The 27952-nt window shown below is 44.7% G+C and overlaps 1 protein-coding gene across 1 annotated transcript in view; it reads left to right on the forward strand.

Annotated features, from left to right (window-relative positions):
• Positions 1–27952, forward strand: part of Tbcd (tubulin folding cofactor D) — a 171891-nt gene that overhangs the window by 23404 nt on the left and 120535 nt on the right. The window contains exons 7-8 of the mRNA XM_027425304.2: positions 9160–9292; positions 26974–27019. Coding sequence (XP_027281105.1) covers positions 9160–9292; positions 26974–27019 — 179 coding nt within the window. The remainder of the gene's footprint in view (positions 1–9159; positions 9293–26973; positions 27020–27952) is intronic.

Consider the following 27952-nt stretch of genomic DNA (forward strand, 5'->3'; position numbering starts at 1 on the left):
ATCTAGCTGTTCCTGTACTAACTTTTCTAAAGCCTCTAGCTTCTCAGAGGTCATAGGCCATTGTCCTACCCAAACTGGTTCATCTGTAAGCCACTTCAATGGCAGGGCCTTTGGCTCCTCTGAAGGTCCATCATTTGTACCTAGTTTCTGTACAGCATGGATGGTTGGTAACCGTTTTCCATAGCGTCTTACCAGATCTTTTTCATAATTTGTATCTGACACTGGAGGAATATTAATCTGAGTATTCCATTGCTGTAAGAGATCACGACCCCAGAGATTTATAGCTATATCTGCCACGTATGGTTTCAGTATCCCTTTCTGTCCTTCCGGTCCAATGCAGACCACTGAGTTAACACTCTGTCGAACTCTAGATAGAGTTCCAATTCCTAAAAATTGTACATTTGCCTCTCTAAGAGGCCATTTCTGAGGCCAAGACTTTTGAGTAATAATAGTTACATCCGCCCCAGTGTCCACTAAGCCAGAAATAACTTTATTATTAATTTTAACTTTTAACTGAGGCCTTTTATCATTAATAGAAGCTTGCCAAAATATGCGTTTCTCATTTTGTCCATTCACACTTGATTCTTCATCACTATTCAAACTACCATCTAGAGCAATCTTTTTTCACAATATGCAAAGTACTATCTATTGTTCCTGTGAGAGATTGTCTTCCACTGCTGTTGGAAATGACCTGACCTTTCTCGATGTGGGGGACTTCTTGAGGCCCCCCTCGGGGTTTCTGGACCTTAAGGGGTTTCCTTGTATGTCCCTGGTCGATCTACATTCATTGGTCCAGTGTCTGCCCTTACCACACCTTCTACACAATCCAGAAGGCAGTGGCCTTCCATATGAGGCATTGTTAGAATTCATTTGTCTACAATTTCTCTTAGTATGTCCCATTTTACCACAGTTGAAACATCTAGGTTCCTGGAGCCTTCGTGGTCTCCAGGGGAAGGCTCTTCCTACCCAAGGTTCTGGTTCATAGTAGTAGTAACCTCTAGCCTCTTGGTATCTATGTTGACCTCTGTAAGGTGCTTCTCCTTGCCAAGCCCTTACATCCTCACCTCTAGACCTTTTAATTTCCTGTTGCCGTTTTAAACCTTTGGAGATGGCTTCTCCTACCCAAGCTCCAGTATCTTGCACATTATAGTCAATGTTGGCTGCATACAAAACCCATTCTTCTAACGGAGCTGATCTGATCTTTAAAGGCAAAAGTATTCTTTTGCATATAGGGTTTGCATTTTCATAAGCTATTGTATATATAATTGATTGTCTTGTTTCTGGATCTGATACCTGTAATTCTACTGCCCTAGTTAACCTTTGTAAGAAGTCCCGGAACTGTTCTGTAGGTCCCTGTTCTATTCTGGTATAAGCTTCTAGACTTTCTCCTGGCTCATGAACCTTATCCCAGGCATTTAATGTTGCTTTCCTGCAAAGAGACAGTATATCGTCATCATATTCAGCCTGAACCTGTGGGTCAGCATAAATACCCTGACCAAGAAGCTTATCTAGAGGGGCTTTAAAACCTTCCTTTATGCCCTGACGTTCAAGGAGCTTTGCCTCTTCCCTTACCAATGCCTTCCACTGGATTTGGCATGAATTCTCAAGTACAGCTGTTACCAATCGTTCCCAATCTGTGGGTGTCACCCTGTTAAAGGTTGCCCATGAATGTAATAGCTGTTTTACGTATGGGCTATGGAGACCATATGAGACAACTGATTCTTTAATATTCTTAAGATCCTTCGGCTGTATAGGTTGCCATTCATAAGCCATCCGTCCATGAGGGTGTTTCTTAGAAGCTGGCTTTTCTACCATGGTAGCTGGGTACACTAATGGTGTATGAGTAACAACCTTAGAAGAATAGTCACGATACCTGGGTGGAGTAGGTGCCTGGGATTGGAGTGATTCTGCTTCTGAGGCATCCCACTGATCTTTAAGCCTAGCAATGATATCCTTTTGAAAAGTTTCAATCTCCTTAATCATAAAAGATTCCAAGCACGTTAGTGAATCTGTAAATTGCTCTAACTGCTCATCTACACGTTTTTCTAGGTCTTTCATACGATCATCCTTAGACAGCATCTGGATGGCATGGAAACTGCCTTCTAGGTATTGGAGTCTAGATTCCAGGTCATGATTTGCTGATTTTGAGTCCTCAGCAATCGACCGTATGGACCTATGTAATCTGTCAGCCCTGTACTGTAAATTATCTTCCAAACATTCAAATCTAGACTCAAATTTCTGATCTGCTACCTTGGATGCTTCAATAACTGATTGAATGGCATTGTCCAATTCTTCAACCCTATGCTGGGTATTTTGCACCGTTGCATCTAGTTGATGAGTAACATTGCCTATCTGAGTTTCTAGCTGGCTACAGATATTCTTTAGCTGGTCATGGTCTTCTGACAGCCTAGCCTCTAAGGCCTCAGACATGGAGGATCTCTCTGTGTTTATCTTATCATAAATACGCTGTATCTCATCAGACAGCTCTGTCTTTAGTGTATTGGACACAGAGCCAAGCTTATCATCCAATTTCTGTTCCATTTGCTGCACAATTGTGGTCTGACCTAATCGTAAAGCTGTTATTTCCTGTAAGCAGGTGGTGAGGTTATCCTTATCTCTATTCCTGAGTCCTCTGGCTAGTAATACTATTTGTACCAGCAAGCTAACTGCCATGACAGCATATAGGCCAATAATTGGCAAATTAGCATCCTCCTCAAACAGTGAATTCACGTAATAAGCAAAAACATTACCAATTTCAGCAAATGATAAATATTCCGCCATGATTTTACCTGATTTCTACTCCAGATGCAGTAAATATATTTGACCAGCAGGTAGCACAGGCCTTCAGTTATTCCGAGGCATTTGGCAGCAGTCGGTCAGCAGTGGAGAGCGGTCACAAAAGCGCCTGCGCTTATCTCTAGGCAGCTAGAAACTGGGTGGATGACTGAGCAGCACAGCTGCTGTGGATCAGCTGCTAGCCGGCAACGCCTGTGGAAAGAGGGTGCTTTCCCGGCCTAGGCGGCGGGCCCGATGGAACCCACAGCCTGTCCCAAATGGGGTGTGGGTTTCCAATATCCCGCTTCTGACAACCAGATATAGTAGGTAATTACCAATACGGAGTCAGGTAGAAATATAAGGGTATTTAATAGGGAAAAGCCTTACTTACAGAGCGAACCAGCCAGCCGGTGGTAGTCTGTACAGCAAGAAGCAAAGAGAAACCGAAACCAAAAACGCAGTCCCCCTACTCACTCTGACCACACCCTCACAAGCCCTCAGGTACTCTTGTAGCCAGCCCCTAAGAAGGCGTGGCTACAGCTTCCCCTACACTACCTAGTATCTGGTTCTTGGTCACCCAAGCAGTGTCAGGTATGGATTCCATCTCGTGGAATGGGCCTAAGTCAGATTAGACATTGGTTCTTCCACAAGCTTTGTGCCACCATTGCCCTAGCATATTTTGCAGACAGGAAAGATTGTCAGTCAAAGGCTTTGTGGCCAGGTGGTATTTGTGTTTCTCTTTTAATAGCCTGCAGAGTACCTTCTCATACCATAGACCCTAGAACATAGGGGTGAAGATTCTGTGTAGGCATCAGCTTAACCTTTTCATGTTCTATGAGTTGGTGGCTGTTGTCTTCAGCAATGGGGCCTTGCTGTCAGATTGTGGAGAGCAACCTATTGTCTTGGCAACAGCCTGGGTTTTTTGGGGCATTTCAATGGGACCTCTTTGACCAGTGGTTCAATTGGATATAACCCACTCCTGGTACTGGCAGCTTCGTTTGATGGCAAGAGATGCCCAGATGGAACTCTGTCTCTTTCATTAATTGGAGACTTCATTAGGATTGCCTTCGTATATTTTAGGAGGTTTCCACTGCACTAGGTTTCCATAACACCCTTCAGATGCCACTCAATTCTAGCTGTTTTTCCCCTCAATCCCAACTTCTCTGGATCTACAGACTATAGCTTAGTTATCATTTATTTAATGATTAATATCCACATATAAGTTTAATATACACCATACTTATTTTTCTGGGTCTGGGTTATTTCATTCAGTTTGATTTTTTTTTTTTCTGGTTTATCCATTTGCCTGCAAAGTTCATGATGTCATTTTTTTTTTTTTTAAACAGCTGGGTAATACTCCATTGTGTAAATGTACCAAATTTTCTTTATCCATTCTTCTGTTGAGGGCCATCTATGTTGTTTCCAGTTTCTGGCTGTTATGATCAGAACAGCAATGAATATGAGTGAGTAAGTGTCCTTATGGTGGGATGAAACATCCTTTGGGTATATGCCCAAGACCACCACACTGATTTCCAAGTGCTATACAAGTTTGCACTCCCACCAGCAATGGATGAGTGTCCCCTTATTCCAAAACCTTTCCCGCATGAGGTGTCACTTGTGGTATTGATCTTAGCCATTCTGACAGGTGTAAGACGGAATCTCAAAAGAAGTTTTGATTTGCATTTCCTCGATGCCTAAGGATGTTGAACATTTCTTTGTTTCTCAGCCATTTGCATTTCCTCTGTTGAGAATTTTCTGTTTAGCTCTGTACCCTATTTTTAATTGGATTATTTGATGTTTTGATACCTGGTTTCTTGAGTTCTTTATATATTTTGGATATTAGTTCTTTGTCAGATGTGGAGTTGGTAAGAAACTTTTCCCATTCTGTAGGCTTCCGCTTGTCTGAGTGACAGTGTCCTTTGCCTTTTCAGTTTCATGAGGTCCCATTATTAATTGTTGATCTTAGTGCTTGTGCTACTGGTGTTCTGTTCAGGAAGCCTTCTCCTGTGCCAGTGAGTTGAAGGCTAAAGCCCATTTTTTCTTCTATCAGATTCAGTGAATCTGGTTTTGTGTTGAGGTCTTTGATCCAATTGGAGTTGAGTTTGTGCAGGGTGATAAATATGCTTCTGTTTGGATTCTTTAACATACAGCCATCCAGTTTGATCAGAACCACTTATTGAAGATGCCCTCCCCCCATCTATATTTCTGGCTCTTTATAAAAATTCATGTGTCCTTAGGTGTGTAGATTTATGTCAGGATCTTCATTTCGATTCCATTGATCAACAGTCTGTTTATGCCAATATCATGCAGTTTTCATTACTATAGCTTTGTAGCACAACTGGCTTTGGGAATGGTGAGATCTCCATCAGTTCTTCTTCTTCTTCTTTTTTAAATTTATTTTTGAGACAGGGTTTCTCTGTGTATCTGTGTTGCTTTGGAGACCAGGCTGGCCTCAAACTCAGAAATGTGCTTGCCTCTGCCTCCCCAGTGCTGGGATTAAAGGTGTGAGCCACCACTGCTCAGGTCCTCCAGCAGTTCTTTTATTGTTCAGGATTGTTTTAGGTATCCTGGAGTTTTTGTTGTTCCATGTGAGGTTGTGAATTGTCCTTTCCAGGTCTGGGAAGAGTTGCATTGGAATTGTGATGGGGATTGCATTGAATCTCCAGATTGCTTTTGGTAGGATGGCAGTGTTTATTGTGTTAAATTTTATTATGGACCCTAGTGATCCAAGAGCATGGGAGATCTTTCCATCTTCTGATGTCTTCTTCAATTTCTTTCTTCAAAGTTTTTATCATACAAGTTCTTACTTGCTTGGTTAGTTACCCCCAGATATTTTATTTTATTTGAGGCTATTGTGGAAGATGTTGTTTCCCTGATTTCTTTCTCAGTCCATTTGTCATTTGTATATTGGAGGGCTACTGCTTTTTGTGAGTTAATCTTGTATCCAGGAACTTTGCTGAAAGTGTTTCATCAGCTGTAGAGGTTCCCTGGTGGAATTTTTAGGCTTACTTATGTATACTATCATTTCATTTGCAGAAACGATACTTTGACATCTTCCATTCCTTGAGTTTCACCTTGATCTCCTTCAGTTGTCTTACTGCTCTTGCTAAGACTTCAAGTACTTTACTGAGTAGGTGTGGATTGAGTGGACAACTCTGTCTTGTTCTGATTTTAGTGGAATTGCTTTGAATTTCACTCCATTAATTTGATGTTGGCTATGGGCTTGCTGTAAACTGCCTTTATTATCTTTAGGTATGTCACTAGGTTTCACTCTGAGGCTGTGTTCAAGTCAATCCAATGACTAGGATTCCTAGTTAGTTGTCTGGGGCTCCCTTTGCTTAGGTAGAATGCACAGGTAGGCGATGAAACACTTTAGTGCTGGTCTTTACATCTTTTGTGTTTGTTAGCATTTGATAGCATCAAATTGCAGGAATAAGCAGGCAGAAACATCAGCAGGTGGGGTCCTCTAGTGTTAGGAATCTTGTGCAAGCTTCTGAGAGTGGTGTCCTTAGTTCTACAAGTGTTACAGTTTTTGAGACAGCCAAAGGTGCTAGGACCCTTGGTTTTATGAGTATTCCTCATCCCTTGGCAGCAGCTGTTGTGAAGATGTAGGTATTGGGATTCCTAAGTGCTTAGTAATGTTCAGTGTTAACAGCTGTCTGGCCTGGTATTTTGAAGCCCTAGGACTTAAAGCCTTGATGGTTTTCATGAACAGCAGGGCCTGTAGTTTTTTTTTTTTTATTTTAATTACAAACAAGATTGAATTACATGACAATCTCAGTTTCTTTCTCTCTTCCTTCTTCCCCTACCACCCCCTAACTAAAACCCTACCTATCACATGTCCTTTCTTCTAATCTACACCTGACCTAACCTTTCTGCTCCCTCATGACCTCTGCATCCTTCCTCTTTTTCCCTTCTCATTCTCGTAGCTCCCTCCCCCCTCTTCCCATGCTCTCAATTTGCTCAGGGGATGGTGACCCTTTCCCCTTCTCCAGGGGACAAAGTTTGTCTCTTTTAGGGTCCTCTTTGTTTACTAGTTTCTCAGGTGCTGTAGTTTTTGATCTGGTTTTTCATAGCCTGTCTTATAGTCTCAATTTTCTACTGTCTCTTGTCTTTTCTCTACTTTTGCAGTTATTATTTCTCCTGCCATGGCTGCTGTCTTGACCTGTTCAGCTGCCACTTACTGTACTATGGCCACTGTCAGAGTTGTTGTTGTTCAAAGGCAGCTGCTGTTTGTTGCTTCTAATTTCTGCTGCTGGTAACTACCAGTCTTATGGCTCTACCTCTTTTGTAGTTGTCAATCCAGCTGGATGCTCTGCTGCTTTTGCAGCTTGGCCTGTTAGTGGCTCAACTTTGCTTTTTCTTTATTTGTCAAATTGGTAGCTTGTAATATAGCAAGTGACTTTATGTTTTTCTATTGACTTTACATTTTTCTAAAGTTTAAAGGTATACGTTGCCATGGGAATAAATTTGTGCATATGACCCATGACAGGATGAAGGCAGAGGACAAATAATAGACTGTGTAGGTGCTGCTTAGGCCAAAGCTTTGGTTATCTGCCACATAGATTGAACAGGAGGACCACTGAGGCTAGGCAAGTATTGGACCATGGTGTTTGGAAATAGGGAACCTAAATCCTTGAGCATGTCCTGTGAGGTGGTACCCTCAGGAGGTGGGTCTTTGCCACTCATGGGATGATGAAGAGTGCCAGCTGTCCACTTGTGCTTGCCTGGACATGTTCTGGGAGGGGCTGGATCATAGTACTACCAGTGTATGCTGAGAGGGTTTGTTACCAAGAGAGTAGATGTAGCTCTAACTGGCCCTCTAGATGAGCTACACAGGTATAGTGGGTTTAGGTCCCAGGTAGGTGGTCAGGACACAAGAGGATGGAGGTTCCAGTTCTGACTCTTCTCAGAACTGTGGACTCACACAAACCACTGGCTGGTGCTTCATGTGGCTCTCTAATGGGCATTGCATAGGGAATACCCCAAAGTGGGCCTCTCTGTCCCCAGGACTCATGGCCTCCTTTCTCTGCAGACAGTTCCACTATTCACTAGAAACTACCTTACGTCTACCAGCTGGCACCTCTGTTTCCATTCTCCTGTCTGAATGTCCTGGGATTGTAGTTAGGACATTCGTCAGACTTGCTGCCTGGCTTGCCTAGGCCCTTTGACCCTGGTCCCTATACTTCTGTGCATCTCCTCTTAGCTTTTTCTCCGATGCAGCACTTTCCCACCTGGCTGGCACCCTTCCTTGTTCAGCCCTCCTTTACAAGTACCCTTGAGGTTGTCTGTGAGCCTTCTTTGGAGAGGCAGCACCTTCTGTTCCTCCCTCTACAACCTTTCTTTCTTTCTTTCTTTCTTTCTTTCTTTCTTTCTTTCTTTCTTTCTTTCTTTCTAAGATTTTATTTATTATGTATACAACATTCTGCTTCCATGTTGTATGGAAGAGGGCACCAGATCTCATAACGGATGGTTGTGAGCCACCATGTGGTTGCTGGGAATTGAACTCAGGACCTCTGGAAGAGCAGCCAGTGCTCTTAACCTCTGAGCCATCTCTCCAGCCCTCTTCCTTCCTTCCTTCCTTCCTTCCTTCCTTCCTTCCTTCCTTCTTTCTTTCCTTCCTTCCTTCCTTTCTCCCTCCCTCCCTCTCTCCCTCTCTCTCTTTCTCTCCCTCCCTCCCTCTCTCCCTCTCTCTCTCTCTTTCCTTCCCTCCCTCCCTCCCTCCCTCCCTCCCTCTTTCTTTCTTTCTTTCTTTCTTTCTTTCTTTCTTTCTTTCTTTCTTTCTTTCTTTCTTTCTTTGTTACTCTTCTGGGTTGCCTTTTCTTTTGGCGTCAGCCCTGAGTGGGCAGAACTTGGCTTGTTTTTCAGTTACAGAACCTCTATAGAGTCACCTGGCCAGTGGTCTGAGCTTACATTGTCAGCTGGATTTTGGGTGGAAGGAAACAGGCCCTGCATCATGAGGTGGGAGTTGTATGATCCATAGAGATTGTGGTAGAGAGGTCCTTGGGTTGGGATTGCCTATTGGACTAGGTTGTTGGGGATGTATCCTGAGGTTAAGGGATACTCTTAGAAGGAGTTGGAGCTGAGAAGTAGGAAGATGTTCCCTGGCTGTGGTGGGGATAAAGGTATCTGTCGATTTGTGAAGCTGTTGGATGATTTGCGCCCCAGGAGGGAAGGAGGGAAGGTGGAGAGGCCTGTGAATAACTTCATGAGATATCAACTGCTCGACCATGATGGTCAGGGCCTTGGATTCTTGGAGAGAGGGCCATGTATGTAGGCAGCAGCTCTGCTTAGGGGCTGGGAGGAAATGTGTTTGGTGGAATGTGGGTGGGTTCTCAACATTGGAGTCTTGTTGAGCATCTCCTGTGTTTGTATTCCCCTCAGGTTTATCGTAAGACCTGATGTCAAGCAGAGAAAGATGGCTAGCTTTCTGGACTGGAGCCTGTGTACCTTGGCCCACTCTTCTTTCCAGACCATTGAGGGTGTCATTGCAATGGATGGGATGCTGCAAGCCCTGGTAAGTACCAGGGACAGCTTGTGGATCTGTGGGACTGTAGGCCTTTGCACTGTTTCCAAACTGATGGGTCATCCCCAAACTGTTGGTTCCATTCACTCTGTGTTCCAGTGACTGGAACATAGTGGGATTTGTTTGCATCACAGAATTGTGGTTTCATTTTCTACTGACTACTGTGTGCTTAGTGTATAAGGCTGGCCTGAAGTGGTGGCTCACAGGAGAAAGCTGATGATATATGCATCACCACTAGGGGACAGTGGTGCCTGCAGAACTGCAGCCATGTCCCTGGGAGTTTAGTTTTGTTGTAAAGCAGTGAAGCTAGCCCTAGTGAAAGAGGCAGAGGGCTTGAAATCTGATCCTGTTTGGATTAATGTGTTACAAAGTTTTTAGTATCTAAGTTTAAATACAGGCTCTAGGAACTGTGTAGAGAAGCCCATTGTGCCCAATCTACCTATTGCTGGTGGTCTTTGCCTGTCTGTTGTATGGCATTTTAGTACTGGCAAGAAGAAAAACTCTAGTGTGAAATCACAGAGAGGGTATGACCTTATGAATGAGGCTAGGAAGCTCTGGACCAGTATTGGTGAGGTCACAGATAGACTCCTAAGGCTTTGTTTGGCTTTGATGTACACTGTTACGTCGTGCCTCTCCAATGCTGTTTCTAGGGTTAATGTTTACAAGGTCACAGAAGCTTTCTGAGGCCATTGAGGTATTGAGAGTGAGCATTCAGGAGGAGGGCATAGATAGTTCTATAAGGCCATGGTCTCTAGGGTTTCACATTCTGGAGGGTTATAGATGTCCTTCTGGGACTGTAGGCTCTAGGGTCAGAAACATCTTCTTGATTTTCTTTTATTACACTGGGTGAGATTTGAGAGTAGTTCTTGTCCATATTTTGGAAGCAAAGGAAACTTCTAGGTCACTCAGAAGCAGGATCCTTTGGAGAAGTTTGAAGGCAACCAGTCATACTGCCATCTTGGGTTTGGCTGTCTGCGCACCTTTACACAGGTTCTGAGACTGGGTGGGCAATGTCAGGGCCAGGTGCCGGTAACCCTGGGAAGGGCACATGGGACTTGGGGATAGGAAGGTAAGTAGAGGCTCTTTGGACTTACTGCTTTTGATTCTGCAGTTGTGTTTTAACGCTGCTATGTTAACAGCAGTTTAAAAGCAAGACATGATTTGCTTGCTATGAGGACTGTCCCTTCAGTGGGGTGGTTTCTTCATTTTGTTATGTCCACAAAGTCACCATCGTCTCCCTTCAGTGTGTCTCTCCACATACCACACAGTGACTGTAGCGCCAGTGGTCACTGACCTCCATTCTCTGTGTGGAGGTGACCTTTATGAGCATTTTGCATATTTAGACTCACGTAGGACAGGCTGCTTTCACTGAGCACAGTGTCCTTAAGGTCGTCCCACCCTGTGGCATGTGCCAGTTCTTCGATCCTTTTTATGGTCACAAAATGTGTCACTGTGTGACTGGTTTTGATTAATTAGTCTGCTGATTAATGCTACTGGGAACATAGAAGTGTTTTTTTATTTATATTTACAATTCTCTGGGGTATGTAGCAGTAATTTTTTCTAATGTGTATGATAATAGATATTTAGCTCAGCTAATAGTGTTTCTGCTCATAGTGTTTTTTTCTTTCTCTCTGGTAATGCTGGGGGTGTCACGCTTAAACATGCTTGGCAAGCCAGCCCCTGATAGGTTATTTTTTGAAAACATCGTATTTTGTTTTTGAAGCCTTTTTTAAAAATTATGGTTGTGGGACTCAAGAGATGGCTCACTTGCTGCCTTCCTGGAGGACCCTGGTTCAGTTTCCAGTGCCCATGCTGGGAGGGACACAACTCCCTGAACTAGTTCCAGGAGATACGATGCCATCTTTCAGCTTCTGTGAGCAATTGTACACATGTGTGCGTGCACACAGATGCACATATGTGTGCCCATAAATAGACATAAAATCTTTAGAAAAATTATGGTTGTCTTCACATGTCAGTTATAGTGTGCACACATGCACACATGTATTTTTTATAAAATAAATGTAAAAATGTGGCTGTTTTGTCATATTGATGAAATGTGAGGTTCTGCCTGTGGCAGACATCTTTGGGATTTGGGAGTGTAGATGTACAGTCCATTCCGTGGAGGCTTTGTCCAGCTGTGTGGAGAGGAGGCTAAAGAGGGTTTTATTATGATTTTCATTTTGGTTGCAGCAGTAGATGTTGGTACAACAGTGACTTACCCTGAAGGATAGTGTGAGGAGGGAAGTGGGCAGATGTCACAGCTGTGTACCCACCGTGCTTTATAAATCACGGTAGGTATTATACATTTGTGTTTCAGGTCTCTGGTGAAGATGTAGACAGAAATGGTTAGTTCTTGATATTTTGGCATGAGTATTTAAAGGAGTTTATTTTTAGATTTGTTTGCTGTCTGTGTGCACAAGTACATGTGCCAGAGTGCATTGTGTTGATTCATGGGCTTTTAATTGTTGAGCCATCTTTCAAGTCCAGCAACCATAAAAAATTAATAATAAATAGTAATAATAAAAGACTTTAGAACAAGTCTTTGTGTTCTTTGTGTCTACCACATATTTCCAGGGTTTGTAGTTTTCAGGTTTGATGGCCAACCGAGCCATCTCTCTGCCTCCCTGCCCTACTCCAATTCCCATCCTGCTTTATTTATTCATTCATTTATTTATTTATTTATTTTTGTTTGTTTTTGGAAACAGGGTTTCTCTGTGTAGCCTTGGCTATCCTAGAACTTGCTCTGTAGACCAGGCTGGTATGTGCCATCACCACCCAGCTAATTTTTGAGACAGGGTTTCTCTGTGTAGCCCTCACTGTCCTGAAAGATCAGGCTGGGCTCAAACTCAGAGATCTGCCTGCCTCTTCCTCTTCCAGAGTAATGGGATTAAAGGTGTGTACCACCATGCCTGACTTTCTACACTTTTTAAAAACGAGGCATGTCTTACTTTGTAGCCATGGCTTAGCTTACCTGGAATTTGTAGACCATGCTAGCTTTGAACTTGCGTTGATACTCCTGACTCTTCCTCCTGAGTGCTAGGATTCCAGATGTGTGCAAACACCTGTGGCTTGGTTTGAATCTTGCTGAAAATGTTTAGATCAGGAGAATATGGGAAGGTCTGACAAAATGTAGCTAGAGTCTGTTTATCTATGGTAGAGTTTGAGGGGAGGGTCTTGGACCTATCTAGCACATGTATGTGGTACACGGGAGACTCAGGCATGATTCATTTCAGGGGATTGATTTTAGATTGGTTTTGTTTAGCTGTCTGCATTCTTTCTGGGGTTAGGTGAGAAGAACCTTGCTTTACAGCTCAGGTTAGCTTCTGTCTTGTAAACCCAATGGTTATGTGTGTGTGTATCACTGTACCTAGTTAGCAATCTATATTTTTGAGGGGCTTTAGGGTCTACAGCTAGCTACTTGCCAGCCTGGCTCAGGAGTTTCTCTGATTTGCGCTGTGCTGCCCATGGCAACAGAGATGTGGCTGGCAGGGTAAGCAGGCTTCCTGCCTAGGGGGAGTAGACTCCTATGGGAGGTGGGATAACCTGCTGGGCGTTAACTGAAGAGGTCCTGGGTGGAGAGCCTGGGGGCTTATCCATTAGGGTGTCAGGGAAGACTACTTTTTGTCTAGTTTTACATATTTTGCTCATAGCCTTTTGGTTCGTTTTGATCACCTGTTTCTTGTCTCTCTGTGTGGTTCCCAAGTTTTCTGTTTTTCTTTTCTTATTTGGGAGGTGTGGAGAGCACAGATTGTGCTCAGATACTGGAGGATAGTTGCTGTTCCATTCCTTGCCAGTTATGCCAGTGGGTTGAGATTCCTTTTAGTGACTTAAGCCAGCTAGACATGTGTGCCTTTTATTTGGACATCTTCAAATTCCAGTGTTGAGGGAGAGAAATTCTCCCTTTTTTCCTTCCTCCTGAGGTGTAAAAAGGGTTCCCAGAGGCTTAGAAAAGTTGACTCCTACCCCCTCAGCTGGGTGTGTTGGCTAGGGAGGGGAGGATGAGACCCAACTCTGCTGTTGGGGCAGAGTGCTTTGGTGGTTTGGCAACAGCACCTCTGCTCTATCTAGAGAGATTTTGCCCTGAGGATGGTGAGCAATTGTCTGACGCAGGCAGCTGAAATCCTGGGAAGTGGATGAATGAAACTGGATCAACAGCTGTGGTGGTCTCATCTCCTTGGGCTCACAGTGCCTGGCTTTGGCCCCCAGAAGCCTGAAGTCCCTGCTGCTTGGGGCAGTGGTGTCTCCTGTCCCCTCCTTTGCCTTCTTTTCTCTTTTGGAGGGTCACTTGGGTCTGGTTTGGCTCCAGGGCAGGAGGAAGTTACGCTTAGTGGGTGGAGCAGTTTCACCATGGGCCTGTCAGACCTGAAGGCAGAGGGCTGGGTGTCCTGTGCATGATGAAACTTGCAGGTGTATTGTGCTTCAGGATTGCATGTTTCCTTTGATGCACTTGGCTTCATTTTTATCCACCTGTTCATTAGTGTGGGTTAGGCGAAACAGGTGAACCCTGAACAAGTCACATCGAAACTAGGATTGATTTTATTTCCCTCGAAGCATAGTCCTCTTGTAGCGTTGATTCTTAACTCTTGTGGGAAGGAAACAAGTGCTTGGCAACTTCATTTTTCTGGAAGGCCCTTTTACTCTTGAGTATCAGTATTAGTGCAAATAGAGGAAATTTGAGAGTGGAAAATATTTTTTTAAATGAAATCATTGTCATGTAAATGTGTTTGTGATTTTTTTCCCCTCAGATTTGAAAGTCCTGATCACCATGGCTTCTCTGTGTTTCCTGCAGTGGCCATGGTAGTGAAGGAACTTCTGTTCTCAAAGATAGGCTGCTGGCAGGGAAGGTACTGCCATTGTTGATTGACGGCAGGAGACCCTCTTTTGTTTACCGTCTGTTCTGTTAGCATTGCATCTCTCCTTCATAGTGAAGTTTTCTTATTTTTCCTATTTTTAAATTTTCAAAAATTTCCAGGCATTGTAGCACATGCCTTTAATTCCAGCACTCAGGAGCTTTTCACAGAGGCAGATGGAGCTCTGAGTTTGACACTGACCTGGTCTACACAGAGAGTTCCAGAATGGCCAGGGCTACACAGAGAAACTGCCTCAAAAAACAAACAAACAAAAAAGAAACAAAAAACCCAAAATTCTAAATTTATTTTCATATTTTCTAAAGGTGTAGGATTCTTACTAAGCTTACAGTTTGGGTATATAGCTCAGGGACAGAGACCACTTGTCTAGCATGCTAAAGCCCTGGGTTTGTTACTCAGCACTGAATAAAACAAAACAAACCACAAAATTCCACCAAAACCCAGAAGCCTCATAAACAATAGTATTAAAACTCACAAAAGTACAGGAGGTAGAGGCAGGTGGATCTCTGTGAGTTCAAGGCCAGCCCCGTCTACAGAGCTACTTCCAGGACAACCAAGGCTACTACTACACAAAGAAACCCTGTCTCAAGAAACCAAACCAAACCAAACCAAAAAACCTCAAGAATGCCAAGGGTACCAATGGGCCATAGACCCATTCCAGACTGCTGCATGGCAACCACCAGTAGACTCATTGGAGTGTCTCTTTCTTAAGTGTGGTTTGAAGGATGAAAGGGGTCAGGTGTCTGGGTACAAGTGACTGCTGACTAGGTTACTCTTGTGGACAGGCATGAGGGACCAGTGTCATGGACTTGGCTCTGCCTGGGCTTTCAGCCACCTGACCAAGATATCCTGGCCTTGGCTTCTAAATAGGCCTTAGCTATACTTGGATTTCATCTCTCCTAGTGGCCTGAGGCATAGGTGTGGTTCTTTGCTCTATCTGGAAGAGAAATGACAAACTTCTCTTGCCTCAGAAGTGTGTGGAGATTGATCAGTGCCAGTCATGCAGTTTAGACAGAGCTTAGCCTATTATGGTCTTGTGGGCTCTGGCCTCTTTTTTTGTGGACCTCCGTGGAACCTGGTGTTTAGAGATACTCAGGCTTAGTGTGTCAAGGGCAGAATGTCTGGATGGTTGTGCCTTGGTGCTCAGGGTAGCTTTTCTTTTCTCTTCTCTTCTGTTCTCTTCTCTTCTTTTCTTTTCATATATATATATATGAATATATACATATACATATATATATTTATATATATATATATATTTTGTGGGGGTGTGGTGTGGTTTGTGCGCCATTGCACTAAGGCGGAGGCAGAAAGAATTCTCTCCTTTCAATATGCGAATCCCAGGAATCAAAACTCAGGTTTGGCAGCAGCAAGTGATTTTTTTCCACTGAGCCATTTTGCTAGCCCCCAAAGTAGGGTTTTGGGTGGGGAAAATGTATGACAGTTTGGGGATCAGGTACTGAATGCTGTGTGTCTGTAAATTTGGGGAAATAAGTTCCTGAGTTAGGATTTGACAGAATGTGAGCTGCTAGCTCTGGCTGTATCTAATTTCATGTAGCTCAGCATTTTACATAGATGAGCCCCATAGGAACATGTCTGTACATGCAGGCAATGCAGGGTTCCACACTTGGCAGGGGAAGGGACTGTGTAGGTCAGAGGCTTCATCCTCCTTGTCCCTTTAAGTAGAAGGAAAGTGTTATCTGCCCACCTGCTGATGTGAACAGGGTTAGTGCTGGAGGCTGAGGAGCTAGTGTGCCCCCCCCCCACTCCCCTTTAGCCTTGGCTTTGTTGAAGGCCACTTGAATACCTCATAGCTCCACCCCCTTCTTCTTCTCTCACCTGGCCCATGGACAGGTGTTGATACCTGGTTGCCCATACTTTCCTTGGCTTTCCTTCTCATATGCTTCCCTCAGGCCTTGGCTGTTGACACCTCATCTCTGATTTGCCCTTGATCTTTGTTTCCTGCTCTCTGTCCTTGTTCTAGAGTCCTCATTCTGTGGGTGTACTTGAGACACCTCTGAAGTTACAGCCTCACCTCATGCCTGTTGTCCTCCTTAGCCCTGTGAATGTGGAAGCCTGACAGTAGGGTGTGTGTGTGTGTGTGTGTGTGTGTGTGTGTGTGTGTGTGAGAGAGAGAGAGAGAGAGAGAGAGAGAGAGACAGACAGACAGACAGACACTAGAGAGTGGGACTGTCTCTGTCTCTGTCTCTGTCTCTGTCTCTGTCTCTGTCTGTGTCCTCTATGCCTACTGTGTTGTTTGGTTCTCTTGTCTCCCTTGTCTTGTTCAGAGCTTCACCCTAGCTTTCCAGCCACCCCTCCACGACCTTCTTTTCCACCCCACAAGTCTTCATCCTATAGGTTGGTTCCTTAATTTTTTGCCCTCACTCAAGCCTTTGCCATGTGCTGTGCTTGATCATTGTCTTCTGATAGGATGACAAGCCATCCTACTCTGAAGTGATACTAAGGGTCCCAGGTACTTACCTGTAGTTGTGTGCTGTTCCATAGTCTAGACAGGGTTCTCTGTATATAGTAAGCTGCCCTTCAAGGAAATAAGGAGTGAGAAGCATCAGAGGGAAGACCTGCCAAGGACAGGTTGGGGTGTCTTCCTGTCATCTGAGTACAGAAGATGGCAGTATGTAATCAGTAGACCAAGTTTTCTAAGGTGGGCACTGTCTTCACGCTTGCATGTTGACTAGGAAGCTCAGCTGATGAAGCTTTGAGCATTTGTGTGGCTAGTGACCAATGTCTGGTCATTGGAGAAGCTGGGCCCTTTGTGGCCAATGGGTTGACCAAACCCCTTATAGGTAATGGGTTGGCCAGCCCCCATAGGTAATGGGTTGACCAGCCCCCATAGGTAATGGGTTGGCCAGTCCCCATAGGTAATGGGTTGACCAGTCCCCTATAGGTAATGGATTGGCTAGCCCCCCATAGGTCATGGGTTGGCCAGCCCCCTTATAGATAATGGGTTGGCCAGCCCCCTATAGGTAATGGGTTGACCAGTCCCCTATAGTAATGAGTTTGCCAGCCGTCTGTGGCTATGAGTCTCACTGTGGGACAACAAAATTTCTGTATCAGTTCCCTGAAATTGTTCCCTCTGTATCCTTTTTCAAAAATTTTGGGCCATTGATATTTTGTTCTGACACTTGGTTCTTTTCACAGATCCTGTAAACTGTGGTCTATGTGTATAGACCATCCTTCCTTTGGACTAGGTCATTCTAGGGGCCTAGCCCTGCCAGGCAAGCCCTCTATCTTGACACCTCCCTACTTTTTTGTGTTATGACAAAGGGCCTGCGACCTGTCCCGAGGAGTCATTGAAGGGCCTTTGTGTTACCCCTCCCCACACCTTGACATAGAGTTCTTGTAACTCCAGCTCTGTAGTGATGGGGTTGTACACTTGTGTCACAATGCCCTTCTTGATCAGTCTGATACCTCTCAGCCAAAGGTGTTGCTGGCTCCTGTGTTTGCTTTATGGAGACAGTGTGTACTTCTGCCCTCCCTTCCATATATCTGTCATTGATGCTGTGCTGAAGACATGAGTTTTTGGTACAGCCTCAACCTTTCATTGCCTCTGCTTCTTTTCTTGCTCCTTTTGTCTCCCTCACTTCCACATGGGGCCAGTACTGACCTTGCTTGCACTGGGGAAATCTGGGCTTTGGTCTCTGACTTCCAGGTGTCTCAGCCATACTGGGCATTCCTCCTCATTCCCAGCTACTTGGTTCTGTATGCATGGCTCCTGCGTTTGAGCCTGGGAAGCTCCATGGGCTGTCTGTGGGAGCAGTGTTACCACACTCTTTCAGATTTGTCAGTTGATGGATGAATGGTTATTTTTACTTAAAAAGCACTAGAAATTGAAATAAGTAGCAGTAACACAGATGTGAGGGCCTGGAGTTATCTGTGCTTAACACTGGTCCATTTCCCTATTGTCTAAGGTCTTTCCTGTTGGGGAGTTTTCTTTTCACACCAACGAGATTGCAGTGAGTGATTGTGCTTTTGTTGCTATGAAGAATTGATTCTCTGTAACTGGTCCATGCTAGTAATCTAGCCCTCAGGAGGTCTAGGCAGGAAGATCATGAGTTGAAGTCATCTGGGAGTCCCTGTCTCATGGTGTTTTAGCTTTCCTTTATATGAAATTCTCCTGTTACTGGGATAATTTCTTTTCATTTATGTGCTGGAAGAGGGAGCTTTGTTTCTTCTAGTAAGGAAACACTTTCTTTCCTGGAAATCTTGCCTCTGGGATATGTCAAACCTGAAACTGCCCAGTGGGTGGTTTATATCCTGAGAATTTGGGCTGATCCCATAGTTCAGAAGTGGTTCAGAGGCACTGCCATCTAGGGAGCCACTCAAACTAGAAATGTTTGGCACATCTGTGGTCATAGAGCCACTCAAAGAGCTGGGGCTATGAGGGAGGCATGGTAAGACATACCATCTCTGATTCTAATGAGCTATCTATCCTAACCATTGACAACTGATTTCAGCAGTGTGCCCGTTGGGCAGGTGATGCCTCTGGCCTGGATGGTGCTCCTGGGGCTGGGTCCTGCCCTGTATCTGAGCACTCCCTCTTTAGAGTCAGCTTACTGCTCTTCTTGGGATAGAAGATGTTTTTCATTTTTATTTTTACAAGTCAGTAGATGTGCTAGGCCTCAATTTTCTAAGCTCTAGTTTGTGGAGTTTCTTTCCCCACAATGCTGGAGGAAGGGGCTTTAGGAGTGACCTGTTCTGGGTGCCTTTGCATTGGTGAAGCAGCAATGAGGGCTGAGTCTCTGGCCTAGGCAAGAATCTGACTCTGGGTGCTCAGCCTGGGGTTGGTTATGTGGGTTTTGGCAATCTTTGCCTAGATTTTGACTTCCTGTGTGATAGTTCTGTCTTCACTGGCTTGCCAAGCTTTTCACAATGGGGAACTTTCTTAGTTTTAGGACAGAGCCAAGGAGAATCGTTTGCCCTGTGCCTTGTCCTGTCTGTGAGGTGGTATGGGTACAGCAGTGTCCTTCTGAGAGCCCAGAACCTGTAGTGAAGTGCTGGACTTTGAGTTTGGTCTAGTGCTGGTCAGTGTTCCCAAGGTTTCAGATTGGTGAGCATTTCAGAGACCCTTGCATTTCTGTGGCAGCCACACCTGAGCTCCAGTGCAGGGACCTTTCTCCAAGGGCCTGGGGTGGAGTTGTTTTTCTTGGCTTGAATTTGGCAGTGCCTTCAGGGAGCCTCAAACCAGCACCTCTTGCTTGGCAGCAGGGTGAACTTGCTTCTGTGTGGCTCTTCAGCCTGTGATTTACAGGGCTTGGAGAGCATGCCCCAGGGAGGGGAAGCTAACTTGGGTGGGGAGCCATAGAAAGGTGCGGTGGTGGTTTAGGGTGATTACTGGGAAACTCGTTTTGTTTGCACCTTGCACTGAGCTAGTTTCTAGAACAACAAAAACAGACACGGTTGCTCCTCCTGTGCTGAGAGGTGTTTTTTTCCAAACAGTTGGTGGTATAATTGCCGTGGTGCTGCCTATGCTTTTCAGAAAAGCAGGTGGCTGTGTTGGTTCCTATTTTATGCATCCTCAAAAGTGGGGTGTGTGTGTGTGAATCAGTGTGAAAGCTCAAGTTTCTCTGAAGCTCAGAGTCCCTCTCCCCAGGGTAGGGCAAGCACTGATCAACATCGGAAAGGCTGAAGACTGTCACTTTTTTCTTTAAAAATAGTGAAGTTTAGCCCGTGCTGGCCGAATACTTGTGCCCTCCTCTTGTGCTCCAGCCTCCTAAGTGTTGTGGGAATGCCTTTTATGTGAAAAATCAAATCAAAGTCCTGTATTCATTTTTTTCCTTTTTCCTGGGTGCTTCATGGATAGTCCTCCCTCCCCCAGGGTTTTACTGAGTGGTCTGGCTGTCCTGGACCTCCATCTGTGTAGTTGGTTATTTTTACTCTTTGCTCTTTGGGAGCCTGCCACCAAACTCCCAAATAAATACATGGAGACTTATTCTTACTTATGAGTACCTGCCTTAGCTTGGCTTGTTTTTAGCCAGCCTTTCCTTTTCTTTTCTTTTCTTTTCTTTTCTTTTCTTTTCTTTTCTTTTCTTTTCTTTTCTTTATTTCTTTCTTTCTATTAGTTCAAGTTAGGGAACAAGCTTGTTTCACATGTAAGTCCCTTCTCCCTCTCCCTCCCCTCCCCTCCATCCTTCCTCCCCCACCCCCAACCTACCCCACAACCCATCCATCCACCACTCCCCAGGCAGGGTAGGGCCCTCAATGGGGGCTCTGCAAATAAAGATTTTATTTATTTATTATGTATACAGTCTTCTGCCTGCACGCCAGCAGAAGGTACCAGATCTCATTCAAGGTGGTTGTGAGCCACCATGTGGTTGCCGGGAATTGAACTCAGGACCTCTGAAAGAGCAATCAGTGCTCCTAACCGCTGAGCCATCTCTCCAGCCCGCCAGCTTTTTCTTAACTGAAATTATCCCATGTACCTTTTCCCTCTGGGGTTTTACCTTTCTCCATTCTATATACCTTTCTTTCCTTCTTACTCCATGACTGGTTGTGTTACTGGGTGGCTGGTCCCTAGCGTCATCCTCTCTTCCTTTTCTCCTCCTCCTCTTCTCCTTCTGTTTATTCTCTCTGCTTGTCAGCCCTGCCTATCCCTTTTCTGCCTAAGTGTTGGCTGTTCATCTCTTTATTAGATCAATCAGGTGTTTTAGACAGGCAAAGTAACACAGCTTCACAGAGGTAAGCAAATGCAATATAAAAGAATGCAGAACATCTTTTCATTATTAAATGGATACTTCACAGCATAAACAAATGCAACACATTTTAAACTAATATTCCACAACAGTTCTGTAAACCAGGCTGGCCTGGAACTCAGAGATTCACCTGCTTATGCCTCTTGAGTGCTGGGATTAAAGGCATAGTAAACTAGTTTAGTCAGCAGACTATACAAGTTTTCACAGAACATTCCAAGTAGATGTATAATAATCAGTATAGATACTAGACTTCATTCTACCTTAACAAGTTAGAGAAGACACAGATTTTTTTCCTCCCAAATAATATTTTCATTAATTATGTGGGAATTCCATACAATGTACCCCAATCACACTTGCCTCCCATTTTTCCCAGGCCCACCCCTTCCAAGACAAAAACCAAACAAACCAAAACCATGAAGAAAACACCAAATCCAATTTCTGTTGCCCATATACTCATTGGCAAACATGGGTAAACTCCCAGTAGATAGTCTCTTAAAGAAAACTGAGACTTGTCTGTTTTCTTTGGGGGTGGGTGGGTCAGGTGTTGTCATAGAGACCTTCAATATCTGTCATCCTCAGTTATGAGTTTGCACTCATCGATGCCACTGCAAAAGGAGCTTCCTTGTCCACAGCAGCTGGTAGTACCATGGATCATGGACTTCTGCAGGGTTCCGTGGGCATCAACCCTGTCCTGGTGGCAGCATGGATCATGGATGTCAGCATGGTCTCTAGCAGCAGCACAGATCACGGATGTTAACAGTTTTCAGTGGCAGCACAGACCATGGTCATCAACGTAGTCTCTAAGGCAACATGAATCATAGACACCAACATGGCTTCTGGTGGCAGGTTGTGCCATGGGAGTCTTTTCAGGAGACTTAATCCAGAAAACGAACCATTCTTCATCTTGGGTATCTTGTTGCTCAGAGTCAGGGCAATCAGTCTGTGGGTAGCTCTGCAGCTCCATGTTCTCCTCCCCTCAGCAGGGTGAGCAGTGTGAGTAGTGGCGGTTGTGGTAGTGGCGGCCGCAGCAGCAGCAGCAGCAGCAGCGTCCATGGCGGTGGCACTGGCCTAGTGATGGGGTGAAGCTGGCCAGTGGTGGCCCAAGCCTCCTGGCTGCCTGAGGACTGGCCCTGCTCTCGTGCACGTGGCTGCTGGTGTGTCTCTTTCTGTTGTTGTCTTTTTGTTCTGCCATCTCTGATTTTATAACTAAACAATGCTACATCAATCAAATTAAATTATTTAATATTACATTTAATATTGAAATATTAAATTATATGTATAAGTTTGTGTGTGAGTTTGTCATGTAAGTACAGTGCTTGTGGAGACCAGAAAAGGCTGCTGGATTTCCCTGGAATTACAGGTGGTCGTAAGCCACCTGATATGGGTGTTGGGATCTGAACTTGGGTCCTCTGGAAGAGCAGTACATACTTTTTACGGCTGAACTCTCTCTCCAGCCTCCATAGCTGCCTTCTATAAGGTTGAGAAGGCTCCTCCTTTATAATTTATTGGGCTTTCATCAGGAAAGTGATCATGTGTTTTTATTTGTTATATGTTAATTTGATATATCACAAAAATGGATTATTGGACACTAAACTAGTCTTTCATTCATTGCAGATGGATAAACCCCATTTGGTTCTGATGTAACGTTCTTATAGTTCGTTGTTAGAGTCAGTTTGTTAATCTCCATTCAGGATTTTTACATCTGTATTATAGATGTTGGTTAGTTTTCTGTTGTAATCTTGGCTGTGTATGGGGGTGGCAGTGACCTCATACAGCCAGCTGGCAAGCATTTTCTCAGAGTTTGTGCAGGGTGGTATTTTTTTCCTTGAATGTTAGCTAGAATTCAGTAGTGAAGTCACTAATTTTTTTAACTAGGATTTTATTTGTGGGAGGATTCTAAACCAGAAATTCCATTTTTCTTTAACTTAATGTAGTTCTACTCAAAGTTCTTATTTATTTTGTTTTCTTAGAAAAATTCAGCTGGGCGGTGGTGGCACACACCTTTAATCCCAGCACTTAGGAGGCAGAGGCAGGCAGGTCTCTGTGAGTTCAAAGCCAGCCTGATCTAAAAAGTTACACAGAGAAACCCTGTCTCAAAAAACCATACCAAACCAAAACAGAACAAAAATTCTGTAGGAGTACTTTGCCTGCTTATCCAGATGTGCACCACATGTATGCGGTACCCATACTTCTGGAGGCCAGAAGAGGGCATTGGATCCTCTGGAACTGGAATTTCAGGTGGTTGTAAGCAACCATGTGGGTGCTGAGAACTGAACTTGGGTCCTCTACAAGAACAGCAAGGCCTCTTAACTACTGAACCATCTCATAAGTCCCAAAGGTTTCTGGTTTTTGGCCTATGCACTGAAGGACATAGAAGTCTTACCTATCCTTTTAAAGGCACCGTCCTTTGGTTTTCTCGTGTTCCTGATTTTGCACATCTGTCTATACACGCTGCTCTTTTTTGTGTGTTTTCTTTCTCTTTCTTCTTTTTTTTTTTTTTCTCCTAGTGTTGGGCCTGTGAACCCAGGTCTTAATTATGCAAGGCGAGTGCATCTACCCCTGAGCTGCACACCCTATGAGCTTCTTTTTAAAGCAGGAAAAGTTCCCCACACACAGCAGTTCTGATTTCAGTATGCTTTGGAAGTAGAGGTGTATTGAGGTCTGTAGTGCTTAAAGCATGGTTGCCATTGCCTGTTCTATGGCTTGTGGTCCGTGCTCCTGGCTGCTTTCTGGACAGGCACAAAGACTCATGTGCACAGCTATGGACCTGTGTGATGCTGTCCTGGCACTGTACAGCTGAGGAGGTGACTCAGGAAAGTGCCTCTGACTTTCTGCCTTCTCTATCTGGTGGCACATTGTTTCATGGTTTTTGAAAAATCAGGAACATTTGTTTTAGCAATTACTTTTTGAGCCAAAGACTAACCAGGGTTTTGAGTATTACTTTGAAAACTGATTGAAATCTGAATGGTTTTAATAAAAAATATGAAGCCTCATGATGTTCAGTTATATTTGTAATATAGATACACCAGGCTCATTTCAGGTCTTGTTATTTTTGTAACATGTCTTTGTTAAAGGTGGCCCTGTTTTTTTCTTTTTCTTTTTCTCCCACCTATGACTAAGAAAGGGACAAGGGTAGCTGATATCTGATTGGGGGTGGGTGCATCAGTGAAAAGGCCCTTTAGTGGGATTCTGGGATGTGCCAGCCCTGACAGGTGCCTTGAGGTCAGGCCCTTGGATTCTGCCTTGCTTTTCCAGCCAGGGTCTGCTGAGCAGGAAAGACGTGGTCCCTAGAGCCTGCTGGGACTTCTGTAGAGTTCAGGGATACACAGCAGTTTAGAGGTAAAAGTTGGTTGTTCATGTGAAGTTTGCCCTAACTTTTTAAAAGTGAAAAGGGTCTAACTTCTGTGTTATGCCCCATGAGATTTACGATCTGGGCCTGAACTATTTGTTCACAGTTTGTAAACCTGGGCTGGCTTTATGTGCTGTGAGATAGGTGGGTGGACAGGTAGGCAGCAGGGTGGGGTTGGCCTCTGTCCCAGATGGTGGTCAGGTTAGCCAGCAGGGCTATGCTCTTCTCCTTTTATTCTCCTGGTGCCAGACCAGCTCCAAGGGTGCAGTGTATAGTGCCTGTTTTGTGTCCAGTTGTGTGTGGGGAGGAGGGATAGTCCTCCTTTCTGCTCAGGTGCTTCTTTACTGGCGGCTGAGTGGGGTTAGGTATAGTGAGTGGGAAAGTGCAGAGGGTCCACTGGTAGGTTCCTCTGTCCTGTCCAAACTAAAGGTTTTCTTGGTGACACCTCCTTGAGGCCTCTTCAGGTTTGCAATGAAGCCATGGGGGCTCCAGATGACGCCCTTATTATGAACCCAAGTTCACTGAGTATTTTGGGAATGATTTCCTAAGATATGACATGGTGTTTCAGAGGTGACAGTTGAGGGCCTAAGTCCTGGTTTGCCATGCATTTGCACTGAGTATGTTGGAATGATGCTGTCTGTAGTGTTGGGTCTCTGGAGTGAAATAAAGTCATGAGACTTCTGTCTAGGATGATCATTCATGGACTGGGGTTGAGTTGATGGAAAGAAAAATGGTGTAAGGAGCAGAAGGAATGTTGTGTGATTTCTGCTAAGGGGTTGTAACTACCAGCATTTTGAAGCTGTGGTTGGTTGATCCCAGTTCCCAGATGGGAGTTGAAGCAGTTGTGTTGCCTTATCCACTCAGTGAGTGTAGAGACTAGAGCTTATCACTGCTCTACTGTCCAGATAGATTTTAGAGTTTGTGCCTTGTGATGCCCCAACTTTCAGGTGAAACTCCCCATTGTCACTACCTGTTCTGAGGACTTCTTTCTGAGCAGCTTGCAGTCTGGGGAGCCAACAGGCATCATAGACTTCTCTGGGTTCTCGTAATAGCACTGGGTGTTGCTGGGACTTGACATCAGGACCTGGATTTTATGTTTGTGTGTGTGGGGTGTGTGTGTGTGTGTGTGTGTGTGTGTGTGTGTGTGTGTGTGTGTGTGTGTGTGTGTGTGTGTGTGTGGTGTTTATGTATGCGTGTGGGGACTAACAGGAAGGTCCAATGCAGATGACTAACATTGACAGGACCTGATTGTGCAATTGGTGCATATGTATAGGTGTGTTCTTGTGTGTCATTACATGGGTTTATGCCAGTTTTAAATGCTTATGACTTGTGTGTTTACATGTATTCATGCTTATGTTTTATTTGCCTGTTTGTTTCTTGAGACAGGGATCTTCCTATGTAACTCTGGATACCTTGGAACTTGCTGTGTGGCTGTGAGCTTATGGTGATCCTCCTGTCTCTGTCTCTCAAGTGCTAGGATTATAGGCATGAACCACCATGCCCACTTCTGTTTATATTTTTCATGTGTGTAAATGTGTGGAACCAGCATGGCACCAGTGCTCTAGTGGAAGAGAACTGGTATTCCAGTGAGAAGAATCAGAATTCTATTGAGGACCAGTGTTTCAGAGAGAGAGAGAGAGAGAGAGAGAGAGAGAGAGAGAGAGAGAGAGAGAGAGAGAGAGAGAGAGAGAGAGAGAGAATGAATGAGTGTGTTGATGCATGCTTGACATGATGCGTATGTCAGGAACAAATTTCAAGAATTAGAGAATCAATTTTCTAACTGAAGGACCAGTGTTGTAGTAAGGGCCTGTAGTCTAGTGAGGACCAGTGCTTTAGTATGCTAGCCAGAAAGAGTTAGTTCTAGTGAAGATCAGATAGTTTTTGGCTGCTGCTCTACAAAGTCACCCATAGTCTGCGTGTTGTGCCGCTGCCCTCACAGGGAGGGTGAGTTTGAGAGGTCCTAGACCCAGTGGCAAACTGTGGCAGAGGGTAGAAATGTGTCCTGTGGAAGGTGAGGGGTGGGGTACCCTCCTGGGTTGACTGAGATGGCGAGAGATGAGGAAAGACTTCTGTGCTTCTCACCTTTGTGTGGATCCTTTGGCCTGTAACTCTTGTTCTTTGATGTCTTCATTTGTACCCAGATCATATAATGCCGAGACTTCCTCAGCTTCTTCTGGCTGAGTCTGTACATACTGCAGGTTAGGATCTGAGCCCCTTGGAGGACTAGACTCTATTGACATGCTCTTGCTATGAGGAGACCTGTTGGGAGATCCTTTTTCTAGACTTTCCTCTATCATGAACTGAATCTCTTCACCTGGTGTTTGGTGGTGTAGACAGGTGGGCTTTTCTGTCCTTCCAGCCAGTTCACAAATAACCACACAATGACTTAGTAATTATAAATGCTTGGCCAATAGCTCAGGTTTGTTACTAGCTAACTCTTACATTTTAAACTAACCCATATTTCTTATCTATGCTCTGTCATGTGGCTTGGTACCTTCTCTCAGTACAGACTCTGTCATCTTTTTCCCAGCGCCCTCTACTTCTGGTGTTTCCACCTGACCTTATCCTGCCAGCTGTAAGCCAGTCAGCTTTATTAAACCAGTCACAGTGACATATATTCACACAGTGTAAAGGAATATTCCACAGGTGGATGCTCAGCAACAATTCTGGAAGATGTAATGAGTTTTTTCTGGTAACTTGTATACGTTTTAAACTTAGAAATGTATTTAAAACATACTATTTTTTCAGGCCCAAATATTTAAGCATGGAAAACGTGAAGATTGTCTACCCTATGGTAAGATTAAAGAACAGTGTGTTTGTGCTGTGAGTTTGTGGGTATATAATCAAGTGTGCTGCTGTAACATTTGACTCAAGCGTAGCCTGTGGCTTTGTGGATTTGGACACTGTCATAGTTCTTTGATGTTCTGTTTTGTGTTATTTATTATAACTTTGGTAAACTATTCTAGTTATTTGAAATACAGGCAATTTCTAAAGACTTTGTAGTGAAGATCTGGGTTTTGCAATGTTCCAAGTGACCTGACTTAACCCTGAATGGACCTGGTCGTAGTAGACGTGGTCCTAAGGTCACGTGGGACTGTATAGCAGCGTTGTGCTCCCATGTCACTCCCCAGTTGCTTCATTGCCCTTCATGACATCTCGTCTCCTGTCCCAGGCATCCCCCCTGGCACTCATTGCTTTATTCCTCACTCTTAGCATTTCATGTCTCCTCATATCCGTCTCCACCTTTTCATCCCCTCTTCCCTCACTGTCACCTCATTTCCCTGTCCCCGTCGTCACCTCAGCTTGACACCTCATCTCCTCTCCTCTGCCCATCCCCCACCCCCTTTCCCATGGCCATCACCTCCCACTCCGCTGGCCCCGTCTTCCCTCCTCACGCATCCCCGTGGACCACCACCTCCCTCTTTCCGACCACCACCCGCCACCCATCACTCCATTGCATCACTCCTTCTCCTCTTCTTCCCTGACATTCCATCTCCCGTCCCCGTGCGCCCTCCTCCTCATCACCTCGTCGTCTTTTTGTTGCCCCCTCCATTGTCTCCGCGGTATATTGTCGCCTCACCTTCGCGTCATTCTCCCTTCCTGTTGCTTCATACCCTCTCCCCTTCATCCCTTCATCCCTTCATCCCTTCCTCACTTCTCTTGTCACTCAGTCCTGTTTCTTTGTCTAGGCTTTTTGTCCTGGCTCCACCCCACTCTGTCTTCTTTT

Source organism: Cricetulus griseus, chromosome 7 (genome assembly GCF_003668045.3).
Source record: "Cricetulus griseus strain 17A/GY chromosome 7, alternate assembly CriGri-PICRH-1.0, whole genome shotgun sequence".
NCBI classification, from domain to species: Eukaryota; Metazoa; Chordata; class Mammalia; order Rodentia; family Cricetidae; genus Cricetulus; species Cricetulus griseus.